Source organism: Panthera onca, assembly GCF_046562875.1.
Source record: "Panthera onca isolate mPanOnc1 chromosome E1 unlocalized genomic scaffold, mPanOnc1 haplotype 2 h2.Chr16_ul_4, whole genome shotgun sequence".
NCBI lineage: Eukaryota > Metazoa > Chordata > Mammalia > Carnivora > Felidae > Panthera > Panthera onca.
In genome coordinates, this window is record NW_027675818.1 from 888,099 (window position 1) to 914,711 (window position 26,613).

Below are 26,613 nucleotides of genomic sequence, written 5' to 3' on the forward strand. Positions count from 1 at the left end.
ATGCAGAGGTGAGATACCGGGGAGAGAGAGCCAGTTTCAAAAGGACAAAGGTTTTATGGGGGCCTAGGGGCAGTTGGTGAGGTAATGGCTGTGGCCTCAGCTGATTGGCTGGGGAAGGGTCCTGGGGAAGAGTGCTGTTAGGCAGGTGGGGGGGGGGGGTTACTCAAGGGGAGGAGGTGTGGTCAAGGTGAAGGACACAGAACAAGATGGAGTCAGCCGGCGTAGGCCCGCCCTTTCAATGTGGTTTGAATAGAGCTGTACTACTAAAACGAATTCACAGTTAACTTCCAAAAAATTATCACAGTACAGTAAGTGTGTATTGGAGGTTGGGCTCCTTGTTTGGGGCCAAACTTTTCTTTTCTTTTTTCTTTTTAACGTTTATTTATTTATTCTGAGAGAAAGAGAGCATGCGCAAGGGAGATGCCATCCCGTGAATTCAGTCACGTTATTACCTATGTGACTTAATTACTGGGGTGTTTATAAGTTGAAACAATATTTTCTCCAGCATTAAATAAGTTTGTAAACCTTTTGGGCCCCAGCTGAGGTGGATTTATCTTGAACTGACTGAAGCTTAAACTTCAGGTCTTCTCACTTACATAGGCCCCTTCCAAAGTCTTGGGAGGGACCCTCGCAGTTCCTGTACGCATAATTTTGCATGTTTTGATGAGGCAGGATTTCCCAAAGTAGATGAGGTTCAGACCCTACAAGGCCTCGATACACCCCTGGGTTTCAGGTAATTCTATCTCAGTAAGTTTTTTGAATGAAGCCTCTTAAGTTATTGATAAACACTGAGTGAACACGTTAGCGGTGTGGTAAAGTCTATTTTGAATCTGAAATCCACCTCAAAGCCATGCCAAGAGTTTATTAATAAGGTACCACTTTTTGAATGGTAGTAATAATCCTATTTCTTTCAGATGAAATCAGGAATGAAATATATTATGGAAAACCAACAGTGGTTGATAATCCTAAATGTTAAGTATACTTTTTTTTTTCCTGACTTTAAAGTGCTTCTCCTTCATTCACCTACACAGGTGCAGACCGATGGCTTATTTTAAAAAATTCACTTCATTGCTTCTAACAGTACGAGCTCCATGAGTTTAGAAGCCGAAGGACTCTACGATGTAGAAAGGCTGTACCTTATCGGGATAGAGCACATTCACATGCTGGCTCGTCTGTGGCGCATCAGTATTGTGCCAAGAACATAAGCTCTAAGGGAGAATAAGGAAAATCTAAGCCTTACCCCTTTTGAATTATTGTTGAGAATATCGTTGAGGTAGGTGTGGCCACCCTCTGAAGGCAAAGTCGAGCCGCAGTCACATTGACGCCCTAACGCTCCCCCAGTCAACTGGCATCTGCTTCCTTTTAGACGGCTGCGTGCCCACACAAGTTGACACACTTCAGGATATTGTCATCGCTTTTTGGTATGTACTGGAAATCCTGGCAGCTTCTTCTCAGATTCAGAAAGGCATCAACGTTAAGGATGAAGATGACAACTCAGGGCTGTCCTTTTGGGGTGATTTAGGGTAACTTTTATTATTTTCCGTGTGTGGTAGTTCAGAAGCTTTGCGATAGTCATACCCAACTGTTACTTTTCTTCTCCCAGCTGCCTCTGATTCTTCCCACGTATATGCCAAGGCATCTTCTTTCTCTGGGAAGCATGGTAGTTGCTCCTCTGCCCCATATCATTTCTTTAATACCTACCTCTGTTAGGTATTTACTGCGCTCCGGCACTACGCTAAGACCTTTCGCTTGTGCTGCAAGTAAGACAGTGTGTCTTAAACTCTTAGAATAGAGCCTGGCACGTGGGAAATGCTCCGGACGTGGCCCCTCACACGCCACTTCATTTTCGTTTTTCCAGCAACTCTTGTGATACAGGTAGTATCATCCTCATTTCGGGGATGAGGAAGTTGAAACTCAGAGACATCGGGTGACTTGCCTAGGTTCACACTGTCAATAAGTGACAGAACCACTTAAGAAGCTTCGCGAGTAATACAATTCCGCATTCCCTGGCACTAGGTAGGACCTGAATGACAACCGGCCTTTTGGGCGTCGTCCCTTGGAGTCAGCTTCTCACTGGAATAGGACCTTTCGAGCAGGGAGCTCCTTTTCCCTATGCTTCGGGAGCTCCTGGCCATGCCACCTATGGGCATCCCCAGGCTTCCTGCTCACCGCCTGGTGCAAATATCACATCGTCACTGCTAGGCACCCACTCTGTGCCCAGCCTTATGCTAGGTGCTTTGCACATGCTCTTTCCTTTAATCTTCAAGTTGCCTTATGAGGTAAATGCTGCTAAAAAGACTCGGAGACGTTCGTTACTTAAGTCCCTTCACCAGGAAGTGACAGCCAGAATTCAGACCTAGGTCTGCCTGATTCCGGGGCCCTTGCTTCTTGGGCTGTTCCTCACTGCCAGAAACTCCTCTTCAAGGCTGTTCTCAGAACTTGAATTAAAACATGGGCTCACCATTTCAGATTCTTTAGGCTTCGCCCCTCCCCCCGCCCAACCCCTGAGAGAGGATCTACGTGATGCCGTTAGATGTCTTGTATTGAGGAGCTTCGCATGGGGAGTCATGTTCTCATGGCTCATGGACCTATGTAGATGAATAAAGGAAAGGGGTTATTCTATCCCCAAGTACTTCAAACATACTGGAATAGGGTCTAGATCACTCTACTTATTTCTTCAACTGCTTTCCTCCAAGGAGCCAGTTTTCCCTCCATGCCTTGGGATTCCAGCATAGAGAGTTTGGAGTCTGTCCTATTTGAAATGTATTTTCACTGCCTGCTTTGGACATTTTTTCAGCCAAAGCTGTTAGGATTTCAGTACATTCAGGACAGTGGTGACAAGCTTCAGTCCTCAAGTCTTCTCTGTCTCCTCAGTTAATAGAAAGGAAACGTAGCCCATCTGTCTGGACCTCTGTAGAAGAATTTGGAGAAAAAAAAAATAACACGTAAGAAATGTTCCCTTATTTTGTGAGCTACCTTTAGTCTGTCCCGTTGCTCTGCAACGGAAAGCTTTTGCAAAAATACTTGAGTTTTCCTCTTCAAATAAGATAGAGTTTTTAAAAAACAAAAAAATATCTAGAACAGTATTTCTTCAACTTTGATTATGAGACAGTCTTTGAGGATAACTGTTGTTATGTTTTACTCCCATAAAGATAAGCCCACGAATATCCAAAAGCCAATAGACTGAGTCAGCACACGTTTTATCTGTAAAATGAGGGAATTGAACGGAAATGGAGATGATGTCTAGTGCAGCATCCACCGTTCGTGCGTATCGCAGTCTGTGGAAAGACAATTGCTGTCGGTCCAGCAGATGTAACCTGTCGGGTCAGTTCTCATTCTCCCCTTGGCTCGGGCACAATAGCTCCATGAAGAGAAGGCGGCACTAAAGACAGGAGGAGATAGGATAACTTGGAGTGGCCTGTATTTTGTTTTCACTACAGATAAACACAGGGCATTCATCTCAGCAGGAGGGCTGCCTGGGTAAGAGGAAGCACCGAGCCGATGGGTATAAGGCCATGGGTGAGCTACCAGGAAAGAGGGGGGGACAGTGGGGGTAGAGCACTGAGATAGTTGGGGGGAAGGATAACAAACTACTAAATTGTTTTGGCTGCATAATTCTTCATAGTCTTTCTTAATAGGGAGCCAGGGGGGCGGGGTGGGGGGGGGGGAGAAGTGGGCAGGGGAAGACACACACGTGGAAGAGGTTACTTGCACAGAGCCCGCCAGTAAGCTTGTAGGTATTAATGCCATTTTTATGTTTTCAAAGCCAAAGGACATTCGGAGCCTCAAGGTTGAGGAACTGTGTTTAACCAGACATGTGACACTCACGTTCTTTCTCTTCATAACATTGTCTGACTGGATATTAACTAGTGTTACACAAACCCGACATGTTAATGGGCCTGAAAAAACGTAGAAGAAAGGGCTGGAATAGGAAGAATAGGGGAGTTTCCAAGGCAAGAACAAAAATGCATGGCTCCCAGCCGCACCGCTAACTCCCTCTGACCTCCGCGTGGAAGAGTTTGAGTCTTCGCTCCCCTTTTCTCCACCTACTAACGTGTTTGATCTTCTGGCAACTGGTTCTCTATTTATCACAACATGGTTCTTTTTTTTTTTTTTTTTCAAATTGAGATATAGTCCGCATAATAGAATATGCAACATTATAAAGTATATAGTCCAATGGTATACTTTGATAGACAATAATCACTGCTAATCCAGAACATTGTCATCGCCCCCCTCGAAAGAAATACCATACCCATCAGCCTTTACTCCCCATTCTCCCCTCTTCCCAGGCCCCTGGCAACAACTAATTTACCTTCTGCCCCTATGGATTTGCCTATTCTGGACATTTCATAGAAATGTGTGTCTAGTTTCTTTCACATGGCTTGTTGGCTTCAAGATTTATCCGGTTGTAGCATGTTTCAGTACTTCATTCCTTTTTTTAATGTTTATTTATTTTTGAAAGAGAGCACACACAAGCAGGGAAGGGGCAGAGAGAGAGGGGGACAGAGGATCCAAAACCACAGAGCCTGATGTAGAGCTCGAACTCATGAACTGTGAGATGACGACCTGAGCCAAAGTCAGATGCTTAACCGACTGAGCCACCCAGGTGCTCCAGTCACATTTTGTTCATCCATTCGTGAGTTATTGGACATTTGGATTATTTTGACTTTTTGGCTATTGTGAATAATGCTGCTATGAGTATTCATGTACAAGTTTTTGTGTGGTCATATGTTTTTAATTCTCTTGGGTACATACCTAAGAGTGGAATTGCTGGGTCATGTAGTAACTCTATATTTAACCCTTTTGAGGAACTGCCGAACTGTTTTCCACAGTGACTACACCATTTTACATTCCCACCAATGTATGAAGATTCTGGTTTCCCCAAATCTTGCTACCACTTATCATTGTCTCTCTGTTCGATCATAGCCATCTTAGTGAGTGTAGAGTACTATCTCATTGTAGCTTTGATTTATATTTCCCTAATGACCTAAGACATTGAGCATCTTTTCATGTGCTTATTGGCCATTCATGTATTTTCTTTGGCGAAATGTCTCTTCAAATCCTTTACCCATTTAAACATTTGATTATTTGTCTTTTCACTGAGTTTTAAGAGTTCTTTATATATTCTGGATGTTCTGGATACTAGACTTGTATCAGACATATGATAGTTTTGGGTTGTTTTTTTATTTTTAAATAAAGTCCAGTTTATCTATTTTTCCTTTGGTTTGTTGTGCTTTTTGTGTCATGTCTAAGAAACTGGCGCCTAAATCCAAGGTCATAAAGATTTCTCTCCTGAGAGTTTTATAGCTTGAGCTCTTCCATTTAGGTCTTTGACTCATTTTGAGTTAATATTTATATATGGTGTGAAGTGTAGGAATCCAACTACATTATTTGGTATGGGGATATACGGTTGTCCCAGCATCATTTGAAAAGACTAGTCTTCCCACGTTGAATGGTGTTGGCACCCTTGTTGAAAATCAGTGGGCCATAAATGTGAGGATTTGTTCCTGGACTGTCAGTTCTGTTCCATCAACTTACATGTCTGTTCTTTTGCCAGTACCACACCGTGCTTACTGTAGTTTTGAAGTAGGTTTTGAAACCAGGGCATGTGAGTCTTCCCATTTTGTTGTTCTGTGTCAAAATCGTTTTGGAGCACCCGGGTAGCTCAGTTGGTTAAGTGGCCGGCTCTTGATTTCAGCTCAGGTCATGACCTCATGGTTTGTGAGATGGAACCCTGTGTTGCAATCTGCACTGACAGCATGGAGCCTGCTTGGGATGCTCCCTCTCCTTCTCCCTCTGCCCCTCCCCTGCTCACACTTTTCCCCACTCACACTCGCTCATGTTTGCTCTTCTGCACGGGTGTGTATGCTCGCTGTCTCTCAAAATGAATAGATAAACTTTTTTTTTTTTTTAAAAAGATCATTTTGGCTATTCTCGGTCCCTTGAATTGACATACAGATTTTAGAATTAGCTTGCCAATTTTTGGAAAGAAGTCAGTTGGGGTTTGGATAGGGATTATACTGAAACCACAGTTCAATTTGGGGTATAGTGCCATTTTAACACTATTGTCTTCTGATCCGTGAACATGGCATATCTTTACATTTATTTCAATCTTCTTTAATTTCTTTCAACAACGTTTTGTGGTTTTTAGTGTGATTCTTGCACTTCTTTGGTTAAATGTTTTCCTAAGTATTTTGTTCTTTTGAGTACTGTTATACATGGAATTGTTTTCCTAATTTCATTTTTGGAATAGTCATTGCTGATGTATAGAAATAAAGCTAATTTTTACATATTGATCTTGTGTCCTGTAACCTTGCTGAACTCATTTATTAGTGCTAAGGTTTTTTTTCTACATTCCCAGGAATATGTCTTGTGGTCTTCTAGTTACCCAGGAAGATGTTGGAGCATTTCAAAGTCCCTATGGACATCTCATTTCTCAGCTTTTTCCTTTTAGGCTTTTTGTTTAGGCTATTTTTTGTCTTGTTATCAATTGCCTCACATAGCTGCCAGATTAAAACATTTATCTATAATTGTTTTCAAAAAATGCCCCTTGGGAAGAGGCTATTTTAGCACTGTGCAGTTCTCAGTGAGGTCAAGGGCAAGGCTTTCAAGTGAAGTTTTTTAGGGACCCCACTAGACAGGTAAAACAATGACAGTTTGTTCCTTGGGAATGAGGCTTTAAGGAACTTCAGCTCCATTCTGTTCCCCTGGGATGTGGGCAATTTTTAAGGCTACCATCAGGATGGAGAGCAGAGGTTGAGGACAAGTTAAAACAACAGAGCTCACTGTTCTCATAGAAATTAGTAATTTTTTCTTTAATAAATGCTCTCCGGGTTGCTGCAAGCCCATTGGTTAAAATTTCCAAAGTTCTGAGAAAGTTGATTTTGACCATTTTTGCTAGTTTTTGTTGTTGTTGTTGCTTTTACGGAAGGATGAATTTTCAGACGTCCTTCCTTTCTCATTTTCACTGATTCACCTGTAACAGGGCTTTAAAATGTCTAAAGTCTCAGGGCACCTGGGTGGCTCAGTTAACTGCCTGACTCTTGATTTCGGCTCAGGTCATGATCTTGCGGTCATGGGATCAAGCCCCATGTCAGGCTCTGCACTGGGCATGGAGCCTGCTTGGGATTCTCTCTCTCTCTCTTCCTCTGCCTCTCCTTCACTCATACTCTTGTACTCTCTCTCTCAAAAAATAGAATACAAAAATAAAAAATGAAATCTCTAAAGTCTCAATGATCACAGGCTAATTAAATACTTAATCATGGGAGATGATTAGAGGAAAGGAATAAAAATAGAAAATGTAATTCTTAGAGAAGCTCTCCCAGATGGAGAGATGAAGTTCAGCAAAGTGTTTCTATATTTAATGCTCTCAAAGTTAAGTTTAAGGTAACGGCTATTTTAAACCCCCTTTTTTTTTCATACAAGTTAAATACAGGCTTTGGAGTCAGAACTGAGTTCAGATTCCAGCTCTGCTTCTTGACTGGCTTGACAAACTGGGACAAATTATACAACCTCTCTGTACTTCAGTTTCCTCACTTGTAAAATGGGGTAATGATGTATCTATCACATAAGGTTATTGTGAGGTTTAAATGTGAAATGCTGATCACAGATGCCCTATAGCTCAATAGTATTGGTTGTGATGATTATCCTTATAATTTTGCAAAAGTACAGTGATGATTCTTGAGCAGAGTCAACTTAAAGGCAGATTTTCTTTTCTTTCTTCCTGTTTCCTTCACTTTATTTTTGCTGTAAAGAACTGAGAAGAAAATCTACTCGGCATTTTGGAATAAAAACTTGTGTCAAACAGTGACAAAATGTTATTTATTCAACAAGCCTTCACTAAGTAACTAGTAAATAACAAGCACTCTGTCAGGCACAGGGACAAAAATGACAATAGAGCATGGTCCCTGCCCTCAAGGAGCTGGCAGTCCAGGAGATGGATAAGGAAACGGGATCATATGCCACCTAACAAAGGCTGTCATAGGAGAATACACATGGTGGGGGTATAGCTTTCACCATTTCCTCTTAGATTAATCCCTTTGTCTTTGGCCCCCAAACTGAGAAATTGGTCCTATTTTTGTCTTTAACCGGGTGTTTTAAACTGTGGAATTTTTTACATTTCTAGAGATAAAGGAAAAGCACCTAGAATTATAGAGGACACTAGAAACAGTCTTTCCTACAGAGCCTGGGCTTCCTACCAGCATAGTCACTTCTAGGATTTTCAGCCCAAAAAGTTCTTTGGCATATCTTTGCTTTGCTGTCCACGTAAAAAAAAAAAAAATTTTTTTTCCTCTTTCTGTTCTCCACTTTATCGTCCAGAGAGCTGGGTAGTTCCCAAAGGAAGAGTGCTTTACAGAATCTAAGGGTGATTTATAGGCAAAGGCAGAAAATGATTAGTTTTCACCTTCCAGTTCCATACACCCAAAATGAACATAAACTTTCATGGTAGTCATTACTGGAAATGCAGATAATTTTAATTCCATTGCATTTTTCAGAATTATCAGTCGTAACCCTCTGTCAACTGTTGAAGATTCCTATCTTTTTAAGTTGCCAGCATTAAAATATTTGTAAGTATTGCAACAATCTCATGGCTCATGAGATGATTTCTGATCTTTTTTGTTGTCATCAAAAGATTAAGTATTTTGCGTTTTGGTTAAAAAGTCGTAATTTAAATTTTAACTGGGTTATTGAAATAAGCATTATTAGCAAAGAAAAAACGTATATGGGCAAGATAGCCTGCAGAGGAAGGAGTAGTATTGAAGAACACATAACAGACATGGGACTTGTAGATGTAGGTAGAAATACCATTTATCTCAAAGTGGAAAGTGGAGTAAGGTGTATATTAAAAGAAAAAAAGACTAATCAAGAGAGGTGGATGCAACTGAGAATGAAAATGAGGATAAGAGTAAAAAGGATTGTACTGTTGAGCACCAAGGTGATTAATTTGATGATGCACATAAAATGTCTTCATTGGGAGCTTTCTGAAATTATTGTCCATAGCAAGAAAACTCTTGAGCTGACTTGACAAAGAAGCCAGAATTGAAGTAATCACATGTTGTTAAGTATCTTTTTAGGTACAGAATTTTTATCCTTGGGTTCAAATCACGCATGTTTGGGCTTTCTCCTTCAGAGACATGGGATCAACACAGGTGTCACTTACAACAGTTGAGAGCCTCCTCATGATGACCCTTGAATTGGAAACACTGTAAGTTGATTTTTCTTATGTGTATTTTCACTTAGTTGTTTACTTAGATTTGTTTTATTGTTTTCTTAAGTCAGATTTATTGAGGTATAAAATTTACTCTTTTTAAGCATACAGTTTGATGAGTTTTGACAAACGTGTAGTTATGTAACCACCACCACATTTGAGACGTAGAACATTTCTGTCACCCCAAAAGGCCCCTATGTGCCTTTGCAGCCAATCCCCTTTTCTCACCACCAGCCCTGGCAACCACCAACCTAATTTTTGTCCCTATAGTTTTGCCTTTTCCACAGTGTCTTATAAATGAAATCATACCAGGGGCACCTGGGTGGCTCAGGCAGTTAAGCGTCCGACTTCAGCTCAGGTCATGATCTCGCGGTCTGTGAGTTCAAGCCCTGCAGCGGACTCTGTCCTGACAGCTCAGAGCCTGGAGCCTGCTTCAGATTCTGTGTCTCCCTGTCTCTCTACCCCTTCCCCACTTGCACTCCATCTCTCTCTCTCTCTCAAAAATAAATGAACATTAAAAAAAATAAATAAATGAAATCATACAGTATGCAGTCTTCTGTGATTGGATCCTTTCAGCATAATCCTTTTGAGATTCATCCATGTTTTTTTTTTTAACTTTTTTAACGTTTATTTATTTTTGAGAAACAGAGAGCATAAGCAGGAGAGGGGCAGAGAGAGAGAGAGAGAGACACAGAACCCGAAGCAGGCTCCAGGCTCTGTCAGCGCAGAGCCCAATACAGGACATGAACCTGCGGAACATGAGATCATGGCCTGAGCCAAAGTCGGTCACTTATGTGACTGAGCCACCCAGGCACCCCAGAGACTCATCCATGTTTTTGCACATGTCAGTAGTTCATTTCCTTTTTATTGCCGAGTAGTATTGCAGTTGTGAGGATATACCAGTTTGTTTATGCATTCATCAGTTAATGGGCATTTGAGTTGTTTCTAGCTTTTTGGCCTTTATGAATAAATTTGCTTAAAACACTTACATGCAGGTCTTCGTGTGAGCATATGTTTTCATTGGGGGAGGGGGGCAGGTGGTAAAATACCTAATGGCAGGATTGCTACATCATATGCTGAGTGTATATTTAACTTTTTAAGAAACTGCTTACCTGTTTTCTAAAGTGGATGTACCATTTTGCATTCCAGCCAGCAGTATATGAGATCTTCTATCTATCCTTTCTTCTAATGTCTTTATCTATTTTTCATAAGGTGAATGTTGGCCTTAAAATTGAGTTGGGAAGTATTCCCCTCTCTTCAATTCTCTAGTACTGTTTGTGCAGAATTGGCATTATTTTTTCCTTAAATGTTTGCTAGAATTCACCAGTGAAGCCATGTGGGCTTGAAGCTTTCTTTGTGAGAAAGTGTTAAACTACAGATTTTATTTTTGTAATAGTGCTACTTAAATTACATACTTTATTTTTTTGAGTAGTTCATGTCTTTCAGGGAATCTATTTCATCTTGAAGTTATTGACATAAAGTATTTTATAATAATCCCTTATTATCCTTTTAGTATCTGTAGAATTGTAGTGATGTCATTCCTCTCATTTTTGATATTGATAATTTGGTCTTCTCTTGTCTTTTCTTGATAAATCTGGCCAGAAGTTTATCAGTTTTACTTATCTTCTCTAAAAAGTGCCTTTTCATTACACTGACTTCTCTATTTTTGTTTTCCTTTTCAAAAATTTCTGCTTTGATCTTTATCATTCCATTTTCTCTCCTTACTCAGTGATGAATTTCCTTTTCTTTTTCTAGTTTCTTAAAAGTGGACACTGGGGAAGATGAATACTATATGAGCAACATCCCACATGTTGACATGTTGTGTTTTCAGTTTCAGTTGGTACAAAATAGTTTCTAATATCCATTTTGACTTATTTGACCAATAGGGTTACTTAGGAGTGTGTTGGTTAGTTTCTAAATATTTGGAGATTTTACAGATCTGTTAATTTGTTATTTAATTCCATTGTGGTCACAGAACAATATGTTGGATGACTGAAATCCTTTTAAATTTATTGAGGCTTGTTTTATAGCCAATGAATTCTGGTAATAGATGAGAATATGGCCTATTTTGATAAATATTATGTGTCCACTTGAAAGAAAATATGTAGTCTGCTGATTTGGTGTGGAGTATTCTATAAATGTCAACTAGGTCAAGTAGGTTGGTAGTATTTTTCAAGTCTGATGTATCATTACTCATTTTCTATATATTTTTTCTGTCAATTATTGAGAGAGGGATATTGAAATCTCCAACTATAATTGAGTGCTTATGTGTCTCTCTTTCCTATTCTCCTTAATATATTTGGAAGTTCTATTATCAGATACATAAATTCTTAAGTTATGTCTTTTCTAATAGTTGACATTTCTATCACAATGGAATAACCTCATTTATCCCTGGTAATATCTTTGCTTTGAAATTGACTTTGTCCTATAGTAAATATAGCCACTCAAGGTTTCGTTTGATTAGTGTTAGCAAAGCATAATTTCTTCCATATTTTTAACCTACTTATATCTTTGTATTGAAGATGAATCTTATAGACAGCATATAGTTGGCTTTTGCTTTTTTATCCAGTATGACAACTCTATCTTTTAATTAGGTGATTATACCATTTATATTTAATGTAATTATTTATATGCTTACATTTAAAGCTACTGTCTACTCTTTTCTATGTATCCCATCTGTTCTTTGTTTCTTTTCTTTTTCTTTTTCTTCTTCTTCCTGCTCTTGGGTTGATTTAGTACGTTTTATTATTTTTTGGTGGGGGGATAAATAGTTACAACTCAGGTTTTGTTATTTTAGTAGCTGTTTAATGGTTTGTAGTGTTCATGTTTAACTTATCACAGTCTATCTTCAAATGATATTATATGATTTCATGAATAGTATAAGAACCTTACAATAAATAGTGTACTTCCATTGTTCCCCTCCTGACCTTTGTGCTATTGTTTTCATACATTTTACTTTTAGCACACCATATTATTTTTTTTGTTTAAATAGTCAGTTATCTTTTTTTATTTTTGTATTTTTGAGAGAGACAGAGTGCAAGTGGGGGAGGGGCAGAGAGAGAGGGAGACACAGAATCTGAAGCAGGCTCCAGGCTCTGAGCTGTAGACACAGAGCCTGATGTGGGGCCTGAAATCACAGACTATGAGATCATGACCTGAGCTGAAGTCAGATGCTTAACTGACTGAGCCACCTGGGTGCCCCTCAATTATCTCTTTTATTGAAGTATATATAGATCATGTAATATTAAATTAGTTTCAGGTGTACAACACAGTGATCTTTTATATACATTATGAAATGCTCACAACACAGTGATCAATTATATACATTATGAAATGCTCACCACAATAAGTATATTACAGTATTATTGACTATATTCCCTATGCTGTACTTTTCATCTGGTGACTTATTTATTTTATAACTGCAAGTTGGTACCTCTTAACCCTTTTCACTCATTTTGTCCATATCCCCAGTTTGTTCTCCGTATTTACAAGTGTTTTCTCTTTTTTGTTGTTGTTTATTCATTCATTTGGTTTTTTGTTTATTTTTTGTTTATTTTTTACCTTGTTTTATTTTTTATTTTTTAAAATTTGCATCCAAATTAGTTAGCATATAGTGCAACAATGATTTCAGGAGTAGAGTCCTTAGTGCCCCTTACCCATTTAGCCCATCCCCCCTCCCACAACCCCTCCAGTAACCCTCAGTTTGTTTTCCATATTTATGAGGCTCTTCTGTTTTGTCCCCCTCCCTGTTCTTACATTATTTTTGTTTCCCTTCCCTATGTTCATCTGTTTTGTCTCTTAAAGTCATCATATGAGTGAAGTGATAGGATTTTTGTCTTTCACTGACTAATTTCACTTAGCGTAATACCCTCCAGTTCCATCCATGTAGTTGCAAACGGCAAGATTTCATTCTTTTTGATTGCCAAGTAATACTCCATTGTATATATATACCACATCTTTCATCCATTCATCCATCAATGGACATTTGGGCTCTTTCCATACTTTGGCTATTGTTGATAGTGCTGCTATAAACATTGGGTGCACATGCCCCTTCAAATCAGCATTTTTGTATCCTTTGGTTAAATGCCTAGTAGTACAATTGCTGGGTTGTAGGGTAGTTCTATTTTTAACTTTTTAAAAACCTCCATACTGTTTTCCAGAGTGGCTACAGCAGTTTGCATTCCCACCAGCAGCGCAGAAGGGTTCCCCTTTCTCCACATCTGTTGTTTCCTGAGTTATTAATTTTAGCCATTCTGACACATGTGAGGTGGTATCTCATTGTGATTTTGATTTGTATTTCCTTGATGATGAGTGATATTGAGCATCTTTTCATGTGTCTGTTAGCCTTCCGGATGTCTTCTTTGAAAAACTGTCTATTCATGTCTTCTGCCCTTTTCTTAACTGGATTATGTATTTGATTTTTTGGGTGTTGAGTCCTTTATATATTTTGGATACTAGCCCTTTATCAGATTATGTCATTTGCAAATATGTTCTCCCATTTCATCAGTTGCCTTTTAATTTTGTTGATTGTTTCCTTTGCTGTACAGCTTTTTATCTTTTTTTCATGGATGTTTATTTTTGAGAGAGAGAGCACAAGAGTGGGGTAGGGGCAGAGAGTGAGGGAGACAGAGGATCTGAGCAGGCTCCGCACTGTCAACAGAGAGTCGATGCGGAACTCGAGCTCACAAACCGTGAGATTATGACCTGAGCTGAAGTCAGAAGCTTAACCGACTGAGACACCCAGGTGCCCCAGAAGGTTTTTATCTTGATGAGGTCCCAATAATTCATTAAAAAAAATGTTGTTTGTTTGTTTGTTTATGTTTATTTTTGAGAGAGAGAGACAGAGTGCAAGCAGGGGAGGGGCAGAGAGAGAGAGGGAGACACAGAATCTGAAGCAGGCTCCAGGCTCCAAGCTGTCAGCACAGAGCCTGACACGGGGCTCAGACTCACGAACTGTAAGATCATGATCTGAGCCAAGTGAGATACTTAACCAACTGAGCCACCCAGGTGCCCCTATTAATTAATTAATTAATTAAGAACATGGACACACACATACATGTATGCATGGGGGGGAGCAGAGAGAGAGGGAGAGAGAGAATCTCAAGTGGAGAGAGAATCCTGATGCGGGATTCAATCCACGACCCTGAGATCACGACCTGAGCCAACACCAAGAGTCAGGCATTCAACCCGCTAAGCCACCCAGGCACTCCTCAGTAGTTCATTTGTACTTTTGTTTCCCTTGCCTCTGGAGACATGTCTCTAGTAAGAAGTTGCTTTAGCTGAGATCAAAGAGGTTTCTGCCTGTGTTCTCCTCTAGGATTTTGATGGTTTCCCGTCTCACATTTAGGTCTTTCATCCATTTTGAATTTATTTTTGTGTATGGTGTAAAAAAGTGGTTTAGTTTCATTCTTCTGCACGTTACGGTCCAGTTTTCCCAACACCATTTATTGCGAAGACTATCTTTTTTCCACTGGATATTCTGCTTTATCGAAGATTAGTTGACCATATATTTGTGGCTCCATTTCTCGGTTCTCTATTCTATTCTATTGATCTATGTGTCTGTTTTTGTGCAGTACCACACTGTCTTGATGATTCCAGCTTTGTAATACAGTTTGAAGTCCAGAATCATGATGCCTCCAGCTTTGTTTGTTTGTTTTTTCCCAACATTATAATTCGGGGTCTTTTCTTGTTCCATACAACTTTTAGAATTGTTTGTTCTCGCTCTGTGAAAAATACTGGTGTTTGATAGGGATTGAATTGAATGTGTAGTTTGCTTTGAGTAGTATAGACATTTTAACAATATTTGTTCTTCCAATCCTTGAGCATGGGATGTTTTTCCATTTCTTTCTGTCTTCTTCAATTTATTTTCATAAGCGTTCCATTGTTTTCAGCATACAGATCTTTTACCTCTTTGATTAGGTTTATTCCTAGGTATCTTATGGTTTTTGGTGTATTTTTTTTTTAATTTTAGAGTCAGAGTGTACAAGTTGGGGAGAGGGGCAGAGGAGAGAGAGAGAGAGAGAGAGAGAGAGAGAGAGAGAGAGAATCTTAAGAGAATCTTAATCTAATCCATGCTGAGTGTGGAGCCTGACACAGGGCTCGATCTCACGACCCTGAGATCCTGAGCCGAAATCAAGAGTAGGATGCTTCATCGACTTAGCCCATCCAGGCACCCCTTGTTTGTTTGTTTTTTTCTGAGATTCTACATATAAGTGAAATCATATAGTGAAATGATATACATACATATAGTGAAGTGAAATCATAACCTATATAGTTACCAGTTCTAATGTTCTTCATTCCTTTGTGTGGATCCACATTTCCGTCTGCTATCCTTTTCCTTCTGCTTAAAAATACTTTCTTTAGGGGCACCTGGGTGGCTCAGTCAGTTAAGCATCCAACTCTTGATTTTGGCTCAGGTCATAATCTCACAGTTTGTGAGCTCAAGTCCCGCGTTGGGCTTTGCTTGGGATTCTCTGTCTCCTCAGTGCTCTTTCCCCCTTGCACACGCATACTGCACGTGCCCTCTCTCTCTGTCTCTCAAATAAACATTTAAAAAAATACTTCCTTTGGCATTTCTACAGTGTAAGCCTGCTAATGATGAATTCTTCCAGCTCTTGTATGTCTCAGATAGTCTGTCTTGCTTTTATTTTTGAAAGATTTGGGTATAGAATTCTAGCTTGATAGCTATTTGGTCCCCCTCTCCTTTTCACTGCTTGAAAGATGTTGCCCCACCGAGTTCTGGCTTACATTATTTCCAACAAGAAATATGTTGTCATTGTTATATCTTTGTTGCTCTGTGTGTCATGTGTGGTTTTGTTCCTTTGGCTGCTTTTAAGATTTGCTCTTTATCGCTGGCTTTGACCAGTTTGATTATCATGTGCCGTGGTGTAGTTTTATCCGTGTTTAATGGATTAAACTAAACATGTAGTTTAATCCATGTTGTGCTCAGATTTCATTGACCTTGCTGGATTTGTGAGTTTATAGGGTTTACTTATTTGGAAATGTGGGGGCTATTAGTTTTTCAAATTTTTTTTATATCTCCTCTCCTTCGTGGACTCTAAGTATACATATATTAGGCCACTTGAAGTTGTTGCACAATTCATTGAGTTAAGGAGAGGCATGGGGTTTTTTCCATATATGAAATACTGTTATAATAACTTTTTTAAATGCCCTTGTCTGCTAATTGTAGCATTTGTGTAGATTATGGATTAGTTTTTGATTGATTGCTTTTTTAAAAAAAAAATTTAACATTTGTTTATTTTTAAGACACAGAGAGTGATCAGGGAAGGGGTAGAGAGAGAGGAAGTTAAATCTGAAGCAGGTTCCAGACTCCGAGCTCTCAGCACAGAGCCTGATGTGGGGCTCAAACCCATGAACCACGAGATTATGACCTGAGCCAAAGTTGATTGCTTTTTATCCTCAGTATGGGCCATATTTCAGATTTATTCAAACTCTTAGAAGTCTACCCTCTTTCTGTGTGCTCTCAACCCGAAGTGAGACTTTTGGCTTGGAAGGAGTTACCTGTGTATTAAACTACTGATCAGTGTCACCCAGTTCTAATCTCTATCTCATTCTAAGGGTACCATACCCCATGTCATCCTTACCTTTCCGTTGGGCACCTCTGTCCTTCTATCTGTGTATTTATAATATTCAAGAGCAGCAGTTGGCCAACTGGTCCCTACCCAACCATCCAGGCCATGTGCCTCAAGAATTCCTTTTTGCACAGCCCTGTGATGACTTTGGCCCGCCTCTTCTACCTGCTCGAGTAACTCCTTTACCACTAATTTAATTGTCTGTGTTTCCATTTATAGGATTTTACCTAGCCGTATGGCCTGCTGTCTCTGCCAATTTAAAAATACTATTGAGGTTGTCTGTAAGACAGTCAAGCTACATTGTGACAGTGCATGTCTGACAAATGGCACACGTTGTGGTAAGTCCTAATTGCCTGATGATAAATTTGTAAATTTTTATTTTATTTGTGGTTTAACTTTTATTTTTAATCAACAATGATAATTTTTTTTAATGTTTATTCATTTTTGAGAGAGAGAGCATGCACGTGCGTGAGCTGGGAGGGGGCAGAGAGTGAGTGAGGGGGACAGAGAATCCGAAGCAGGCTCTACACTGACAGCAGCAAGCCCCATGCGGGGCTGAACTGTGATATCATGACCTGAGCCAAAGTCGGATGCTTAACTGACTGGGCCACCCAGGCACCCTAACAATGGTAAATTTTTAAACTAATGATGTCATTGCATTATTTTTACTCATTCAGAGTTCAGATCCCTAAATTTCTAAGAACTATTCCTTTGTGAAAAGTCAGATTCTCAGTTACATTATTAAGTCAACTACCCACCCCCAAATGAAAACCTGTTCACATAGTGCATCACAGCTTATAAGCTGATTTTACGTGCGTTAGGTCTCAGGTGCCCTTTGTCTTATAGGACAGGTGGAGATACCTTTTTGTTTATTTTGTTGTTTTTATAAGTGTGTAAGAGTACAAGTGATGCTGATTTCTGAAAAAGTTTTATTTGGAGCCTCTGTGTTTCTGTGCCCTAACCAGAAGCTGCTACCCAACCGTTCTAACAGATGAGAGGGCTCTTCTATTCTTGGGCTGTCCAACTCTTGTTCTGAATCTTAAGCTTTTCTATCCAAAACACAGGTGCTTTTAGGTATTTTTCTGTTCTTAGGTTTTATTGGCACTAACTTGGTGACTTCCAAAATGTGCTTTTGCACCTGGATAGCTTGAATATGGGTCCCTGTCAATGGTCTAGGGCACAGCATAAATTACACTTTGCTACTTCTATAAGTGGTGTTGCTTGTTTTCCAAAACAATGTTTTACCAATTATCTTACTCCCTTCTCCCTTAGAGGTGGGCAGAATAGGCATTTTTTTTTTTTATCTCCTTTGACAGGCGAGGAAAAATGAGATCAGAGGTGCCTTAGCCTAGCACTCGAGTCTCCTCTCCCGTTTTGGGCGCTCCGCCAGCCCGCTGCTCCTCCTCTCTCGTGACCTTTATCACCTCCTCCTCCGATTCTCACCAGCACCACTAAAAATACTTTTAATTCTTCTGGAAAAACCCAGCTGCACAGTGCTGTTCAGTGTACACAAGCTGTACGCTTGACCTTCATGTAGTTGGAAGCTCTGGATGGTTCTCTCAGTAAAGCTAGAAATCTGGAAATGAAAGGAAATGAAAGCAAAGTAGGCATTTGACCAAAGTTTCTTTATCCCTTCTGCATTTTAAAACCTCAAGTATCATTCCGTTGATTTTTTTGAATGCCCCACAGTGGCATCTCTCTCATAGCTGGAAAATCTCTTAACCTATACCCCACATCTCTGCCCAAATTTAAGCAAAGAACCAGGGTGGACTTAGCGGGTCTTGTGTTTAGTTTTTTCTGTCTAGAGCTTATGTTACGGGAGGTGCGATATATGGGAGCAGGGACCAAGCGAAGGAATTGGTGGGTGGGCGGAGAGGGCGTGTCCAGATGAGGGCCTGCTGGTGACGGGTGTTGTCCCGTGCATATGTGATGGTAGCAAGAACTCAAGCCCACTGAAGACGTAGAAGGAGGAAGACTCGCGCTCCCTCTGCCCCCGAAGCAGGACAGGGTGGGGTATGTGAATGCCAGGAGTCGCACTAGAGCTGCACACAGTTTAGCCGAGTATCTTCCGGCCTTGGCTTTTCTTGAGGCCTGGGCAATCGGCCCTTAGGGACCAATGGAATAACTCTAAATATACTTATTCACACTGTGGAATGTTCTGAGGAAATAGCTACTTTTTCAAAACACATCTTTTTGTCCTTTTGTTGTTGCCAATCGTGGGTCCAAGTTTGAGTTCGTCTCCTCTCTAAATGGCGCTCGAGTATTTGCTGATTCTTAATTTGCTTGACTGGGACGTATGACTGTGCATTGACAAAGAGCTGTGCTGTCAGTCTTCCATTATCAGAACTCATCTCTTCTTCTTCTTCGACAGATCAGGAAGTATACCTAAGGAAGGCAGAGGGATCATTCATGAAGGTATTGACAGCTCGAAAGAAGAGCGCCAGCACGGAGCTGACTATTGAGCCAGAGAAGGCGTCCTCAGACATAGATCGTGTCAGTTTGTCAGCCTTTATGAACGAGCAGCTAGACTTCAATGACGAAAGTGATGTCATTAGTGCACTGAATTACATATTGCCTTATTTCTCGGAGGGCAATCTAGAAGACGTAGAATCGACGCTGTTACCGTTCATTAAACTTCTGTTTTCAAATGTGCAAGAGGGAGACAAGCCCGTGGGTCACTCGATGAACGACACAGGGGACCCTTCTCTTAAACCTGGATCCAACAATTCAACTTACAAGAATAAACTGAGAAAACTCTACTTTCTGGAAAATTTGGTAGATGCAGAAATTCAGGAAAAAATTGATGACGTGAAAAAGAAAGAAAAAATGGCCATGCTTATACATTCCAGCCTTTTAGGTCCCAAGTTTAAACGTCAAATCTTTCCAAAGAAATTGGAAACTGCCCAACCGCAGGAGAAGAGCCTAGACGAGGTTGAGAGTGTGGGGAAAAAGTTCCTGAGAGTGAACAAGGTCATCAAGGGCCCAAAGGGCATACGGAAAAGGCACTTAAAAGAACTGAGACGTCAGAACATCCAGAGGAAACAGAGCGCCCAGCCATCTGTGGAGAACATGGCCAAGGAAAGAAGGCTCAGGACACCATCCCCGGGGGAGCTTCCCGTGGCGCACAGGCCCAGCAAATCAGTGGGAAGCTCCTTCAATACAGAGCCTTCGTTCATAGATGAGCACAAGGCAGCGGTCTCTTCTCTCATGAAGCAATACTTTTTGGACAGGCCTTCTGCCACCCCCGCTCCCAAGGAAAGAAGGCTCAGGAGACCATCCCCAGGGGAGCTTCCCGTGGCGCACAGGCCCAGCAAATTAGTGGGAAGCTCCTTCAATACAGAGCCTTCGTTCGTAGATGAGCACAAGGCAGCGGTCTCTTCTTTCCTGAAGCAATACTCTTTGGGCAGGCCTTCTGCCACCCCCGCTCCAAAATCCCCACCTGACGTGAAAAAAGAATCAAAAGACTTAACGTACACCATTTTTGTTTTAGAAGATGCAAATGCTAGAGTTAGAAATATGAAGCCTTTCAGACCAGCCTCACTCCCCAGAAAGACACACCACTTTCATAAAAGTCGCTCCCGTGTGGTCCACAGAACACCCAAGGCCAAACTGAATCGAAAGTCCAGAAAGGAAAGTTCACTCAGTAATAGACAGCTGCTTGCAAAGAGGCCTCCATCCTCTGCAGTCAGGAGCCTCATAAATTCCCCTTCACGAGAGGATTTTTCATCTCCGGGAGAACTGAGTCCTCAGAAAAATCCTTTTCCAGAATTATTTGCTCCTTCAGGAACTTACAGAGAAAACACTACTGTAGAGAACACTACTGCCCAAAATGTTTCTGAAGAAAATATTTCTACAGGAAACACTACTGTGCCAGAACAAACCCTCCCTGAATTCACAGACCGTAAGAATCTTTCCACTGCTAATTCTACTGTTACTGCAGACAACTCTATGCCGACCATTAAACAAACCAATGATACACAACGGGAATACCACAATGCGGGCACTGGCTTGCCCCCAAAAGCCACAGGCTTCACTGTGTCAAAGCTCTCGTCCCCAGGTGATCTGTTTGAAATTCAGTTAAACCAGCAGCTACAGTCCCTCATCCCCAGCAATGACGTGAGAAGGCTCATTTCTCATGTTATCCGGACTTTGAAAATGGACTGCTCTGAGACCCAGGTGCAGCTGGCCTGTGCCAAGCTCATCTCCAGAACAGGCCTCCTGATGAAGCTTCTCAGCGAGCAGCAAGAAGTAAAGGTGTCCAAGGCAGAGTGGGATACGGACCAATGGAAAAATGAGAATTATATCAATGAGAGCACAGAAGTCCAGAGTGAACAGAGAGGGCAGGAGTCAAGGGAGGTGAGGATAAATCCCCAAATGTGGGGTCTCGACATTTAGGTGGTTTAGGACATGGACCCAAGCACAAGGACCAGGGGCTCCTAGTCCGGGTCTTGTCTTGGCCACATAATTTTGGCTAAGGCAGTGATCTGCCACTTTGCTCATTTAGGAAACAGTGCCGCTGTTCCCAGAGGAGACAAAAAGAGGACCTAACATACAAGATACATCAAGTCTTGAAGAAAATGCTAATGATTAAGATTACATATCACATTAGATTTGGTATATTCCTTAAGAACCTATAAGCGATTCATCGGAAAGAATGGGGTTTTAGAGTCGTTAAAGAATAGTTAACTTTCATCCTATCTCTGTTTTCTAAAAAAATTGTTCTTTCCCTTTTTTTTAGCTCACAAAAGAAGTTCCAGGCTATGGCTATAACAACAAACTCATCTTGGCAATATCTGTGACTGTAGTAGTGATGATTTTGATCATAGTGTTCTGTCTCATTGAGGTAAGGACAACAATTAGTTCAGATTCCCAGACTATATTCCTTCTTTATAATAGATTCAGAACCCACAAACTGAAAATCAAAGCCACTTTCCCACCTATCACGACTTGATATCCCTCTTCAGTCTGGAGGACTGAGATATGCTTTGTCCTTTTATTGCAAAGTATATTCCAGGGATTTTAAAAGGAACCCCACTGCCGGGAGACATCTGTGGATTGTAACCAAGATAACAAGCCATTAGCTTGTTCTGAGACATTAGGTCTAAGAAGGCCACAGTTGACATGATAGTAAAATTTCTTCAACTCAAAAAAATGATGTCGATTCGATGCACTCACCAGTCATCCTCCTACTACCACTGATTTCTTTCCTCGTTGGCTAAAATGATGAGAGAGAAATAGTCTTCACCTTCATGGAGCTATCAGTCATCTTGGAAGAAAGGGCATGGCTTAGAGATAAAAGTGTCATCTTGTTGATTAATTAGATGTGCCTACAGCTCTCTCCCCCACTTCGCAAGGCATTGTGTAAACAGGTTCAGTTAAAACCCTGCAGCTAAAATCCTGCATCAGGCTACTCAGAGCGTGTCATAATTACAGTTGCCTATTCCTGGAGCTTGCCTGTTTACCTTTTATTCAATTATGTATGAATTGAATATATATTCAATATATTTATTCAAATATACATATGCTTATTATATATCTATATCTATATCTATCTATCTATCTATCTATCTATCTATATATATATAGATATATATATATTGCCATCTGTCATGGCAACCCTCCATTTCAGCCAAAACAGCCCCTCACCATCCCCTAGTCAGACCATGCCCATTCCTACTTTTGTTGGTGACTTTGCCCACTTGAAATTCCTTTATTTCACTCTGCTGGTGGAAGTCCCGTGAGCCTTCAAAAGCCAACTCGAGTTCATCTTTCTTCACAAAGCCTTCCCCGAATACTGTAATACTCCTGGACCTAGTCCTTCTGTGAGATTGTCACCATTTCTTAGGGTCTACAGTGACGCATTCCCCTCCCCTGATAACAAAAATATGCTAAACAGTTTGTTAAAAGGCAGCTCCTCAAGAGAGAAATATCAAGGTCATGGATCAGAGCAGAGATATGTAAGGCTTCCTGGTCTATCAGACTTGAGTAAAACCTGACTGGATGTATTAACTGCTAAGGAGAAACATGTCTGTCTTCTGGAGGGTTGGTCAGTAGTAAAAGCATAGAAATGGTGAGGAAGAGACCAACATGGGCAGTGCCCACCTAGCCTTGCCTAAGAGTAGAGATGGCACCTCAGGCAGCAGATGAGAGTCAGGCCCACCAGCCGGGCTGTGCCCGCGGGGCAGATGGATGGATCTAGCTACCTCCGTCCTTTCCATGAAACACTGGATTCAGCTAATTACTTTTCTTCCACTTCTCTTCTCACCAAATAGCCTTCTGATTATACTTCAGTGTGCCACAGAGGCCTGTCTCCACAGGAGGTGATGCCCAATCATGTGGACACAGATGCCCTATCTGTGGAATGGATGTTTTCCTTATTGTCAAGTCATGACCTGACATTCTGATTTTGATCAATCCTGTGACATTGGTAAGGTGATATTGCCTCCATGCAGAAAGAAGTGTGTTCTCTCTTGATGAGATCAGAGTCTGATTTCTCAGCCTAAGAGCCTAGGAACTAGCATGGGGTCAACTTACCATGACCTCTGGGAAGAGAAATCATTGGCCATTGTCCAGTCAGTACTCTGCATCTTGAGGTGGCCTGCAGCCTTTTGCTTTTGGGAAGTTCTATAAACTCCTATTGCTGTTTTAAATTCCTATGTGGTTTAACCTTGTGTTTATATTTTTTTATGTGGTTTCATTATTTCCTCTCCCTACTTAGATGATACACTTTTTGAGGTCAGAGACCATGCAGTTTTTTTCCTGTAGTGGACAATAATGATGTTCAAAGGAAGAGATGAGGCATTGTGTCAATTTCACAATGAGGAATAATGCAACGTAATATTTATGTGAAGTAGCCTACAGAGTCCAGCAATAGACAGATCCGTGGGTGATGAGGACTTTTAAAATGTTACCTTTTAGAGGCGCCTGGGTGGCTCAGTTGGTTAAGCGTCCTACTTTGGCTCAGGTCATAATTTCATGGTTCAGGAGTTCGAGCCCTGTGTTGGGCTCTGTGCTGACAGCTCAGAACCTGGAGCCTGCTCTGGATTCTGTGTGTGTGTCTCTCTCTCTTTGCCCCTCTCTCACTCTTACTCTCTCTCTCTGTCGCTCTCAAAAATAAATAAATAAACATTGAAATGTTACCTTTTAGTATTCAAATCAGTGGAAGAAAATAAATAAATGGTAATAGAACAACTGCTTAATTATTTGGGAGGAAAATAACAACAGATCCCTATTTCTCACCTTAAAAAAACATATTTCAGTACATGTAAAAAAAGAGAAACAAGAACCCATCAAAGTACTAGAAGAAAATAGAATCAATACTTTTATAATCTTGTGGTGAGAAAAAGCTTTGTGACCTGATACCACATGCAGAAACATTTGATAGATTTGATCGTCTTGTCTGATTTCTGCTTGGAATAAACCAGACATCTGATTTAATCCCCACAGTCCTGTGAGGATGATATCACCATCCTTCTTTCCTACATAGAAGGGGATCAGCTTAAGGCCACTGTGGCAAAATCCAAAGCAGAACCCAGCTGTGCCTGCAGTCAGCCTGTGCTCCTATCCCACTGTTCCGTCTCCTTCACGATAAAAACACTGACAAATATTTGAAACATTGAAATTCAGTGAAAGCCTTTGAAAGGATTAATATATTTCATATGAAGAGAGTTTTATAAATCAACAGGAAGAGGACAAACAATCCAGGGGATCAAGGGGGCAAGGACTACGATGAACAGGAGGTGTGGACAGTCCGTCACCATATCTGCCTCATGGCTTATGGGACATGGGTCTCGTTAACAAGGCCTTTTCGCCTCATGGTATAAAAATAGTCTCTGATATTTTCTTCTGTACTCTTATAATATTTGTTGTGATTTATTTATTTTTAATCTGTATGGAATCTGTTTGGTGTTTTGGTACGGTCGAGGTAGGGGATCTAACTTTTTTCCCTTGCATAAAGATCCAGTTACTTTAAAATCTTTTATTGAATGGTTCATTCTTTCTTCATGGATCCAAAATACTAGTGTTATCTGGACTCTATTCTATCAACCTGGTTTTCTTTTCCTGTATCAGTATCACGCTACATACTTAACTGCAGTTGCTCTGTAAGAACGTATTTTAACGTCTGCTCTGTGATCTTCTTTTTCATCCATTTTGTAGCTATGCTTGCACATTTTCTCTACCAAATGTCAGCTGGCCAGTTTTTGTTTAAAAAACTGTCTTGGGATTTGAATGGGATTGCCTCGAATTTGTAGGTTAATTTGAAGGGAACTGACATCTTTACACTATTCCAGGAAAAAGGTGTCTCAGATCACGTATTTGTTTCTTCTTAATGTCCTTCAGAAGAGCTTTAGTGTTTTCATCTCATAGGTCTTACCCATTCTTTGCTAAGTTTATTCCTAGGTACTTTATGCCTTTTTACTGATAATTGTAAATGGGATAATTCTTCCGTTTTTTGATTAATTGTTTATGGAACATAGGAAAGTCATTGAGGTTTACATGTTGATCTCTTGATTTTATATATATCTAGCCATCTTGCTGAATTCTCATGTTTCTTCCAATAAAATTTTAGTTGATTCTCTTGGGCCTTTTAGTTTGTCTGTAATTTCGTATGCAAATACATCTTAGTTCTTCCTTTCCACGACTCCATTTTTTCCCAGTGCATCAGTTAGGACCCCCTCAACACCAATGAATAGCAGCAGTGATAACAGACATCCTACTCTTGTCCTTGATTTTAAAACAGTGCTGCTGTTTAGGTTTCTGGTAGACACTTTTCTTTTCCTCCTCCCAAGAATTTTTATTAGGAATTACCTGTTGAATGTTATCTGAGGCAGTCAGTAAAATGTATTACCAGCTGCACACGAGTTAGGTGTTATTGAAGAGTCAAAGGACTATTCAACAAATTCCTGTCCTAGGAAAAGTTATCATCTCACTGGGTAGATAAGACCTAAAATGCAAAGGAATGAATAAAGATGTGGAGGGAGTGGTTATTGTGATGGGTAACTGTGATCATGTTTTCTTCCAAAACAGATTTATTCTCATAGAACAGCAGCCAAGGAAGGTAAAGAAGGAAGCTCAAGGTAAATATTAGTCTGGCAATCGTTAAAGTAGAATTTTAGAACTAGATTTTCAAACTCATCTATTTCAATCCCCTTGTCTTACAGCCAGGAAATCACCAAAGGCAGAAAGAATACATATTTGGCCTAATGCTTTGCCTGGATCCAGCAAAGTTAGCTGCCCAGCCAAACCCGAGTTAGAATGGGACTGGCACAGAGCACCTGCTCACTAGACCTTTAAAGAAAGATCGTGGGGGGATGGGGGTGGAAATGTTCAGACCCGTTCCCGCTGGCGGTGGGCATCAGGCCTGGCCACAGACCTTCTCAGAGGCTCTGGAGAAGGGATAGGGAGGGCCAAAAGTCGTGGGGTGAAGGCGCTAGTCTTCAAGCATGATGGAGGGTAGAATACATGAGTCCCCCCCGTAAAGTAGGGGGAAAACTTCCTTCTTCCTCCTTCTGGTTTTCGAGGCCCCGCTCTCCATTCCCTTTATCCAGACCCAATAGAATTTGAACTGGGAGAGACCTTAGATAATCATTTATCTCTTCCTTTTATAATAATGAGATGGAGAAGGAGAAAAGGAAGATGTCTTGCCGGACGGTTGTATCACTAGTACCACTAGAACCAGAAAGAAGATGGTTCCTTTCCAGTTGGGCACGTCTCTGACTACACTGTTCTTGGGCTGTGAACTGCATTTTATGTCACAACTCAGTGCACACATACCGTATAGACATAAGTACCTTCTAAAACAAACTTACCATA

The 26,613-nt window shown here is 40.7% G+C and overlaps 1 protein-coding gene and 1 long non-coding RNA gene across 8 annotated transcripts in view; one reads left to right on the plus strand and one right to left on the minus strand.

Moving 5' to 3' along the window:
* The window catches only part of LOC144615423 (leucine-rich repeat-containing protein 37A2-like), a 45,166-nt gene that overhangs the window by 15,955 nt on the left and 2,598 nt on the right, over window positions 1-26,613 (plus strand). For 5 of the 7 annotated variants that reach the window (XM_081794782.1, XM_081794784.1, XM_081794785.1 and 2 more), the window contains 6 exons: window positions 8,496-8,567; window positions 9,131-9,205; window positions 17,020-17,138; window positions 19,172-21,156; window positions 21,539-21,643; window positions 25,828-25,877. In XM_081794782.1, coding sequence (XP_081650908.1) covers window positions 8,496-8,567; window positions 9,131-9,205; window positions 17,020-17,138; window positions 19,172-21,156; window positions 21,539-21,643; window positions 25,828-25,877 — 2,406 coding nt within the window. Of the gene's footprint in view, window positions 1-8,495; window positions 8,568-9,130; window positions 9,206-17,019; window positions 17,139-19,171; window positions 21,157-21,538; window positions 21,644-23,072; window positions 23,220-25,827; window positions 25,878-26,613 lie in introns of those variants that run through there. The other 2 variants (XM_081794786.1, XM_081794788.1) reach the window with 2 other exon arrangements.
* LOC144615432 (uncharacterized) lies at window positions 2,875-15,569 on the minus strand. The gene is made up of 2 exons (XR_013553807.1): window positions 15,487-15,569; window positions 2,875-2,911 (listed from the first exon to the last, which is right to left on the minus strand). It is a non-coding gene; the product is annotated as an uncharacterized LOC144615432 (long non-coding RNA).